The 10723-nt window shown below is 36.1% G+C and overlaps 1 protein-coding gene across 1 annotated transcript; it reads left to right on the top strand.

Annotated features, from left to right (window-relative positions):
* Positions 1-2504: 2504 nt before the first annotated feature.
* LOC128557319 (zinc finger protein 699-like) lies at positions 2505-5660 on the top strand. The gene is made up of 2 exons (XM_053544590.1): positions 2505-2610; positions 4861-5660. Exons 1-2 carry the CDS (start codon positions 2505-2507, stop codon positions 5658-5660), a joined length of 906 nt encoding a protein of 301 aa, XP_053400565.1.
* Positions 5661-10723: the final 5063 nt, after the last annotated feature.

Genomic DNA, 10723 nt, shown 5'->3' on the forward strand with positions numbered 1-10723 from the left:
AATATGTGAAATTGGCAGTAGTAGTAGCAGCAGTAGCAGTAGAAAAATGTGAAATTGGCAGCAGCAGTAGCATAAACGTGAAATTGGCAGTAGCAGTAGTAACAGTAGCAGTAGAAAAATGTGAAATTGGCAGCAGCAGCAGCAGTAGCAGCAGCAGCAGTAACAGTAGCAAAAATGTGAAATTGGCTGCAGCAGTAACTACAGTAGCAGTAGAAAAATGTGAAATTGGCAGTAGCAGTAGCAGCAGTAGCAGTAGAAAAATGTGAAATTGGCAGCAGCAGTAGCAAAAAAACGTGAAATTGATAGCAACAGTAGCAGTAGCAAAAACGTGAAATTGGCAGCAGAAGTAGCAAAAACGTGAAATTGGCAGCAGAAGTAACAACAGTAGCAGTAGCAAAAATGTGAGATTGGCAGCAGCAGTAGCAACAGTAGCAGTAGCAAAAATGTGAAATTGGCAGCAGCAGTAGCAGTAGTAGACAAATCAGCAGAAGTAGAAAAAAATGCAAAACAGACAGGAACCGTAGCAGTAGTAGCCAAAAATGTGAAATTAGCAGTAGGTATTGCAGCAGTAGCTGAAACAGTAGTAAAGGTGTGAAATTGGCAGTAGCTGTAGCAGCAGTAGCAAATAATGTAAAACTGACAGTAGGTGTTGCAACAGTAGCAATAGCAGTAGCAAAAATGCGAAATTGACAGTATAAGTAGCAGTAGTAGCAAAAAATGTGAAATTGGCAGTAGGTGTTGCAGCAGTAGCAGACCAGTAGCAAAATTGAGAAATTGGCGGTAGAAGTAGGAGCAGTAGCACAAAAAGTGTGAATTTGGGAGAACGTGTTGCAGGAGAAGCAGTTGCATTAGTAGCAGTAGCAGTAACAGTAACAAAAATGCGAAATTGGCAGTAGCAACAGCAGCAGCAGCAGCTACAAAGATGTGAAAATGACAGTAGCAGCGGCAGTGGTTACAGTAGTACTGTAATAGTAGAAGTAGCAGTACAAATAGTGAAATTTGCGGGAGCAGTAGCAGTAGCAAAAATATGAAATTGGCAGCAGCAGCAACAGAAGAAGCAGTAGCAAAATTGTGAAAATAGGAGTAGCACCTTAAAATTTATATTCAGTTTATGTTTATATTTGTAAAATTACATTTCAAAAGCTCTAAATTGGGATTTGTGTGCACTGTAGTCAAAATGAGCTATGGGGACTTTGTCCCGGGGATAAGGTTTGTCCTGCGTTCTTGTTGAATACTTCTCCATGACTGCTGAAAATTACATAACCGCGTTAATGAAGTTTCCAGATGCTTTCTCGTTTTGTCTGTATATGTGTATTGTATAGATGCTTTTCTCACAGCGCGTATTATCTCAAATGGCCACCATTGTTTTGGACGGTCGTTTCTAGCATATGAGCCGTGCCATGGGAAAACCAACATAGTGGGTGTGCGACCAGCATGGATCCAGACCAGCCTGCGCATCCGCGCAGTCTGGTCAGGCTCCATGCTGTTCGCTTTTAAAGCCTATTGGAATTGGAGAAACTGTTAGCGAACAGCATGGATCCTGACCAGACTGCGCGGATGCGCAGGCTGGTCTGGATCCATGCTGGTCGCACACCCACTATGTTGGTTTTCCCATGGCACGGCTCATATAATTATAATATGCTACAGATTAGACAATAATTTCTCACAATACTGCGAAATTAAAAATATGTGTTTTTTTTTCTTTTATTGTTGCTATATTTGTATTTTTTACATGTGTGAAGGATAATGACAAGCATCGTTGTACCTTTACCTTTTATATTCTTTACTGATTTTATTAAATATCGCTATAAGATTCCCCAAATTGGCTGCCAGTGTTTTTTCAAGGGAGACAAATATTGCAAAAGTCGGGAACTGTCGATTACATACATCAACAGCGGAAAAACAAGCTGGTCAATACAGTTTTAATTTTTAATCCTTTTATGGAACACATGAATATACAAATTAATTCTGTTATGAAATCTTCAAAGCTTTCGCTTTAATACATCTAAATATGCCAATAACGGAAACTCCTTTTTTAATTGAAAATATTAATTTATCAGTTTATAACATCATCAATTGATTCCAGGAAACACTATGGGTAATCAGAGAATTACGTTTCCCCTGTCATGGAATCCTAATACGATATAGGAAAACCTAATGCATGTCACTTTCGATGCCAATTTAGAATTATAAATAAAATATTAACCTGTAAAATTGCCTTTTACTGATAAGCTATAACGCTCTACCTTAATTCAATGACACGTATCGTTTTCAAACGTGCTTTGGTATTTTCATGAATATTTCACCAGGCAAAATGACGGGCGAACCTAGAATCGAATTGCATGGACCATCAACTTTTACATTCTACAATAGTTTATTAACTATTTTCATTATAATTTCATGCGTTTTCACCGTAACGTATGCCCAAGGGACCTGTGTGCGAAAGATAACTAGCTTTTTAGCATAAAAGATATAATGCCGCGACAAAATAATAACATAAAGGTATGGCTATGGTGTCAAATTATGAAGTGGTACCCACTGGCGCAATAAACCCGTCAATGTCCCCGAGGGATTCACTGTTACCTGATAAATTTGTAGAGTTTAAAAGGCGTACATAAAAATTCATCATCATTTCTGAAAATGTGTGTCTCTGCCTGGTCTTGGTCTGAGCATTGTGTTCGATCAGTTCAGAATTTGTATCACTCTCTGTGTGGATAAACAATCAAAGATATGGCGGGACACATCCTATCAACTACTCGATGATAAAAAAAAAATGTTTTGATTGAACTGTTTTAGTACAATTGCATGAAAACCTTTTAACTTTTGCTGAGAGAAATTTAACTATTCACCTCTTACACATTATTGTATGCCATTGATTTCATCCGTGTATTATACAAATTACATTCATTTGTGACTTATAGGCCCACTGGGTGAGGTGCTTTTTATATACGTTTGAAATACCATTTTATATATACATGTATTATGTTATGCACATGTCACAGTTATAAAATATTTACTTACTTACTTATTTACTTTACTAACTACTTGCTTGCTTACTCACATACGTATATGATGCATTGTGTAAATATGAATGTCATATGACGTTTAGAATTATATATCTTCCTTATATTTATGTTTCAAATAATACTGTCACCTTCATTATAATTTGTCATTCGTTTCAATTCGCGTTAACTAAGTAAACATCTAAATGATGTATTTTGGCGAAAAAAAAATGGCGAAAAACAAATATTTTATGTTTATGCCAATAAAAAGATTCAAAACGGAATTGTAGACAGAACAGTATTTTATACAAGACAAACTTTCATTAAATCAGAAAAGTAAGAAAGGACTTAAAGAGCAAATTACAATTGCATGAAAATTTTGAATGCGTATGCAAGTAAGTTGCATGTTGATAAAAAATGATAAAACGGTTACTTCTTCAAGAAACATCTCCCGACAACGTCTCTATCTATATTCTAAGATGCTAAAATACCTCCTCCCTAACAACGCTTGACGTTGCGTGATGCGGAATAATCAAACATTGATCTATCCGAAACAGGGCATGTGGCGCAGATTAAACCAAAATTAATCAAAACAAAGGACAGTTTGATATCTTTTCTCAAGAAACTAATCGCAGAATTCTGTGCGTCTTTTTTGAAGTCATAATTACATCGGTTCAAGACGGTCGACAGTAATTAAAGCACCTTTAATCAAGATGCGGCCCTAGCTCCTGGCATATTTTTTCTTGATCCAAATTATTGTTAGGGGCCTGACAATCCAATATTATTCTACAACGGTAAATGATCCGTTACCTTTAAAGGGTGATAATTAGATCTTAAACACACATAAACACAACTGGTGGCATCTGTTATATTTTAGGTCGCATTGCAAGTTTCTGTACATTTTAGATTTGCTAAATCTATTTTGTATTTGCCAATTGCCACAAATAGTGAACTATATTATGTAAGATTCATAGGCAAAAATAAATTCGTAGTTTACGAAAAAATCTGTGAAATCTTTGTTGATGAATATATTATCTTACGGAAGCGCATTGGTGCCATATAACTCGACATTGCCACCTCGACGAAACACAAAATTTTGAATACCATCTTGTCTCTTCGTCCGCAAAATTTGACGTCCGCATGTCTGTCAAATGTCATATTTGTGTATGAATAAGTTCGTCATGGCTGCTTCTCTAAAACACCTCATCTTGGAAGCAACTTCATTTGCTCTTAGACAGTAAAAAGGTACTTGCATGTATTCAGCATAGAGACTGGAGTATCGATATGGACGTAACGTAGTATCTGTATATATTATAATTACGCGACCATTCATCTACGTGTGACCCACCCAGCCTCCAGCGCTACTCCAGATTATATATTGTATCCAGGTATATACTCGTTTTGTGTGAGTATATGTTACATGGTCTTAGAGGTTCGGACTAGGTCGAATCCTTCCAGATATGGCCAAAATAGTAAAATGTTCTAAGTTCGAACACTACTCAGTCACCTTCTATGACCTCTCCGCAAACCGAATTTGGTCTCAAAAGGTAGCCAGGACCTTTTGTGTTGGGTATGGCTATACTGATCCATAATTTTCGTAATAAACCATATTTTTCACCACGATACCGTTTTTCATCTTTTGAACATGTGAGGAAAGTGAGTGACAAAAATAGGGTCTTGCACAAAATCACATTTTTTCACGCATAATTATTTTTAATCTCGCTTTTGATGTAAAATATCGTGCATCACAATAGTAAAATCATGTATCATGCAGCATAGTTGTAAAGACATATACCGAGCAGCAAAATAAAGAACAAGGCATGCCATACAATTGCAAAGAACAAGGCATGTCATACAGTTGTAAAGAACAAGGCATGTCATACAGCTGTAAAGAACAAGGCATGCCATGCAGCTGTAAAGAACAAGGCATGCCATACAGCTGTAAAGAACAAGGCATGTCATACAGCTGTAAAGAACAAGGCATGTCATACAGCTGTAAAGAACAAGGTATGTCACAGAGCTGTAAAGAACAAGGCATGTCATACAGCTGTAAAGAACAAGGCATGTCATACAGCTGTAAAGAACAAGGCATGCCATACAGCTGTAAAGAACAAGGCATGTCATACAGCTGTAAAGAACAAGGCATGTCATACAGCTGTAAAGAACAAAGCATGCCATAGAGCTGTAAAGAACAAGGCATGTCATACAGTTGTAAAGAACAAGGCATGTCATACAGTTGTACAGGACAAGGCATGTCATACAGCTGTAAAGACATATACCGAGCAGCAAAATAATAAAGAACAAGGCATGCCATACAGTTGCAAAGAACAAGGCATGTCATACAGTTGTAAAGAACAAGGCATGTCATACAGCTGTAAAGAACAAAGCATGCCATACAGCTGTAAAGAACAAGGCATGCCATACAGCTGTAAAGAACAAGGCATGTCATACAGCTGTAAAGAACAAGGCATGTCATACAGTTGTACAGAACAAAGCATGTCATACAGCTGTAAAGAACAAGTCACGTCATACAATTGTAAAGAACAAGGCATGTCATATAGTTGTAAAGAACAAGGCATGCCATACAGCTGTAAAGAACAAGGCATGTCATACAGCTGTAAAGAACAAGATAACATACAATTACGGAGAAGAATGTAATGTAATAGTGATAAAGAAACGAAGCAAAATAAGTATACAGTGGTATTGAACAAAATGTTATACATAGGCATAAAAAAGCATGTAGTACAGTGTAATAAACATGTTAAACAGATACTTTTTGGAACCAGGCACATAAAACAGTGGTAAAGATCAATGCAACAACTGAGACCGGTAATGGACGAAATGTTATACAATAAAAGAGAACAATGATATAATAGAATGGTATAAAAGAACGAGGCACGGTAAAGATTGGAAATGGACAAGGTGCTATACAATAATAGTGTATGTGACCTGCAGTATATTGGTAGAAACAAGGCACGCTATACAGTGGTAATGAGCAAGGTGCTTTACAGTTTAACGGAATGTGACGTGTAATACAATGGTAAAGAACAAGGCATGCCATATAGTTCAAATAAACAAGATACAGTTATACAGAACAAGGCTTGTATCACAGTTGTAAAGAAAGAGGTAAGCTATGCAGTGGAAACGATCTGTGCTAAGAACAAGACATGTATAATACATTGGTAATACATAAAACGTTATACAATTATAGGGAACAATAAATGTAATACAATGGCAAAATAAATGCAAGATATACAGTGGTAATACACTAGTGTATTTTGCACAGCTATAGGAAATAAGGCGTGTAATGCAGTGGTAGAAGAAAATGGCACGATATACAGTGGTAATACACAAGTATTTTGTACAGATATAGGGAACATTGCGTGTAATACAGTGGTAGAAGAAAATGGCACGATATACAGTGGTAATACACAAGTATTTTGTACAGATATAGGGAACAATGCGTGTAATACAGTGGTAGAAGAAAATGGCACGATATACAGTGGTAATACACTAGTGTATTTTGCACAGCTATAGGAAATAAGGCGTGTAATGCAGTGGTAGAAGAAAATGGCACGATAAACAGTGGTAATACACAAGTATTTTGTACAGATATAGGGAACAATGCGTGTAATACAGTGGTAGAAGAAAATAGCACGATATACAGTGGTAATACACAAGTATTTTGTACAGATAAAGGGAACAATGTGTGTAATACAGTGGTAGAAGAAAATGGCACGATATACAGTGGTAATACACAGATATTTTGCACAGATATAGGGAACAAGGCGTGTAATACAGTGGTAGAAGAAAATGGCACGATATACAGTAGTAATACACAAGTATTTTGTACAGATAAAGGGAACAATGTGTGTAATACAGTGGCACTAAAAATGGCACGATATACAGTGGTAATACACAGATATTATGCACAGATATAGGGAACAAGGCGTGTGATACAGTGGTAGAAGAAAATGGCACGATATACAGTGGTAATACACAAGTATTTTGTACAGGTATAGGGAACAATTCGTGTAATACAGTTGCAATGAAAATGGCACGTTATACAGTGGTAATAAACAAGGATTTTGTACAGATATAGATAACAAGGTGTGTAATACAATGGTAATGAAAATGGCTCGTTATACAGTGGTAATACACAAGGATTTTGCACAGATATAGGGAACAATGCGTGTAATACAGTGGCACTAAAAATGGCACGTTATACAGTGGTAATACACAGGTGTATTTTGTACAGCTATATGGAATTAGGCGTGTAATACAGTGGTAGAAGAAACTGGCACGATATACAGTGGTAATAAACAAGGATTTTGTACAGATATTGGGAACAAGGTGTGTAATACAGTGGTAAGGATAATGGCACATTATACAGTGGTAGCAAAACATGTATTTTGCACGGCTATAAAGAACAAGGCGTGTAATACTGTTGCAATGGCACGTTATGCAGTGGTAAAAAAAACAAGTATTTTGTAAAGTTATAGGGAACAATGCATGAAATGCAGTTGCAAAACATGGCACGTTTAACAGTGGTAATAAACAAGTATTTTGAACTGCTACAGGGGACAAGGTGTGTAGTACAGTGGTAGAAGAAAATGGCATGTTATACAGTGGTTATATACAAGTATTTTGTACAGATATAGGGAACAAGGCGTGTAATACAGTGGGAAAGAAAATGGCACGTTATACAATGGTAAAAAAATCCCCAAGCATTTTGTAAAGCTATAGGGAACAAGGCGGGTAATGTAGTGGCAAAGATAATGACACGATAGAGAATGGTAATACACAAGTATGTTGTACAGATATAGGAAAGAAGGTGTTTAATACAGTGTTAAAGAAAAAGGCACGTTATACTGTGGTCGAAAAAACAAGTATTTTTGCACAGATATAGGGAACAAGGCGAAGAAAATGGCACGTTATACCATGGTAAAAACAAGCATTTTGTAAAGCTATAGGGAACAAGGCGTGTAATACAGTGCAGTGGTAAAGACAAAGGCACAATATAAAATGGTAAAGAAAAAGGCACGTAATACAGAGACAATAGACAATGATTTTGAACAGATATAGGGAAAAAGGCGTGTAATACAATGCAGTGGTAAAGACAAAGGCACATAATACAGTAGAAATAAACAAGCATTTTGTACAGTGTTAGGGAAAAAGGCGTGTGATACAACGGTAAAGAAAAAGGCACGTTATACAGTGGTAATAAGCAAGTATTTTGTACAGATATAGGGAACAATGCCTGTAATAGTGGTTAAGACAACGGCAAGATATACAGTGGTAAAGAAAATGGCACGTTATACAGTGGTAATAAGCAAGTATTTTGTACAGATATAGGGAAAAAAGCGTGTTATACAGTGGTTAAGACAATAGCAAGATATACAGTGGTTTAGGAAATGGCACGTTATACAGTGGTAATAAACAAGTATTTTGTACAGATACAGGGAAAATGAGCGTGTGCTACAGTGACAAAGAAATAAATATAGGGAACAAGGCGTTAAATAAAGTGGCAAAGAAAAAAGAAAAATGCATATATATGCCGTGGTAATACACAAGCATTCTGTATAGATATTGGGAATAAAGCGTGCCATATAGTGGCAAAGAAAAAGGCGCGTTATACAGTGGTAATAAACAAGTATTTTGTACATCTATAAGGAAAAAGGGCGTGTACTTCAGTGGCAAAGAACAAGATAATTTATACTTCTTGGGGAAGATGGAATGTGATATAGTGGTAAACAATAAGGCATGTTATACAGTGGTAATGAACAAGATGTTATAAAGTAAAAGATATTGATTCGGCGTGATATAATGCAACTTGAGTCGGTCAATAATGACGTACCAAGAAACTGCTATTGTTTCTTACTTACTGTTTGTTTCACATACTCAGTATTTTGCAACAAGGTTACTAGGTATGTCCTTGATTTCGTTTTAAATATAAGGCAATTAAACGTCATACATCAATTTAAAGAGCTGCAATGTTGATGATATGGCCATTTAATAAGTTTAAAAGATATTTGTTAAAATATTAAAAAGGTATTTTATATTGTAAATGTGGCCTTTGAAAAAAAATAGTTTTGACTTCATTTATTAAGGAACACATGTGAAACATTCAGAATGTCTTTGTTATTATAAAAATCATCAAATACTTAAAAAAATAAATAATAAAAATTGCGAAATATATGTTTTCGAGAAATTTTCATCGGTATCAACTTTACATATTTAAGGAATTTTCTGCGAATTTTTCCCCCATAAGTTTAAATGAATGATGATATCGCCAACATTGAAAAAGTCTCTGCTACCACCACCCAGTCTTACAGATCTGTAGAATGATGAAAAAACTTATTACGTATAGACTTCAGAATGCTAAATCTTCTTTTTGCTTCGTCATTCATTTATTTGCATACAGATGTATTGTGATAAATGTGCAACTTGCAGCTATAGACATCTCAAAGAAAATGTCAGCAGGAAAAATATGCTGCGAACAAAATTATAACAAACGGAATATTTTCTGTCTTGATTTTAGGTTTTAAATTTTGATGTATATGGACGCTGGGATCTTTTGTGAAAATAAATTTGCAGCCACTCTTTTCATCATAGTTAAAACTGCCATTTCTCAGTTAGATTTTTGAGCCCTACCGCTTAGCTCAATAGGGAGAGTGCAGATCTACGGATCTCGGGGTCGTGAGTTCGAGCCCTGGGCGAGGCGTATGTTCTCCGTGACGATTTGATAAAAGACATTGTGTCTGAAATCATTCGTCCTCAACCTCTGATTCATGTGGGGAAGTTGGCAGTTACTTGTGGAGAACAGATTTGTACTGGTACAGAATCCAGGAACACTGGTTAGGTTAACTGCCCGCTGTTACATAAATGAAATACTGTTGAAAAACGGCGTTAAAACCAAAACAAACAAACAAACAGTTAGATGTTTTGAACTTTTAAGTCGAAATTGAAGCATTAGGTACATCCGAAACAAACAGAATAATATCAGTTATCATTCATCAATGAGCGAAAACAACTCATTGTACATTTCTTCTTTTTTTCCACTTGTTTTCAAAGCAGACATTCACAAAGCATGTGTCATCAGACAAAATAAGAACAGGTTTTCATGAGGGACGCAGAAATTGAATTTCAATAAACTCTGACAATTTCTTCGTTTTTTTTATAGCAATGAAATATAGCTATCAATTTTACTTTACTTTTGTAAAAAAAAAATCTCGTTAGCGATAAAAATTTGACTGCTCTTGATACAAATACATGTTCTTTGCCGTTTTGATGAACTGATTATCTTTAAGACTTAATCAATTTCCTGTAATAAAATAAGCGAGCAATTATCCTACAATTTCAGATAGACCATGTGTAATATTGTCTTCCGATACCGAGATCTAATGGTGTGATATTTGTCCGAATGACATATGTTACAGAAAATGGCCGGGTTTCTTTCTTTTACCGTTAGTTTTAATTTGAAGCAACAATTTCCACTATTCCCCCAACAGGTATTGTACATTTATTGGCCTACGTAGCATGTTTCTGCGAACAGGTGCGAAACGTCCCGAATGAGATCGCGCGTGGTCTTTGATCTCGCGATCGCTAAGGTAACCGAGACGCCCTTCTGCAGGCATAATGCTAATTTTCCTCCAATCAGGCTCCAAAGACACCTGATTGATTCGGAAAAGTGTAATATTATTAATGTCGGAGACTACCTT

This window comes from Mercenaria mercenaria, chromosome 5 (genome assembly GCF_021730395.1).
Source record: "Mercenaria mercenaria strain notata chromosome 5, MADL_Memer_1, whole genome shotgun sequence".
Lineage (NCBI taxonomy): Eukaryota > Metazoa > Mollusca > Bivalvia > Venerida > Veneridae > Mercenaria > Mercenaria mercenaria.

Excerpts from the sequence above, each read along its gene's own strand:
- LOC128557319 (XM_053544590.1), top strand. The coding sequence starts at position 2,505 with ATGGCTATGGTGTCAAATTATGAAGTGGTACCCACTGGCGCAATAAAC. Across the intron at positions 2,611-4,860 it reads ATTTGTAGAGTTTAAAAGGC|TTGTAAAGAACAAGGCATGT; the intron begins GTACATAAAAAT and ends CATGTCATACAG.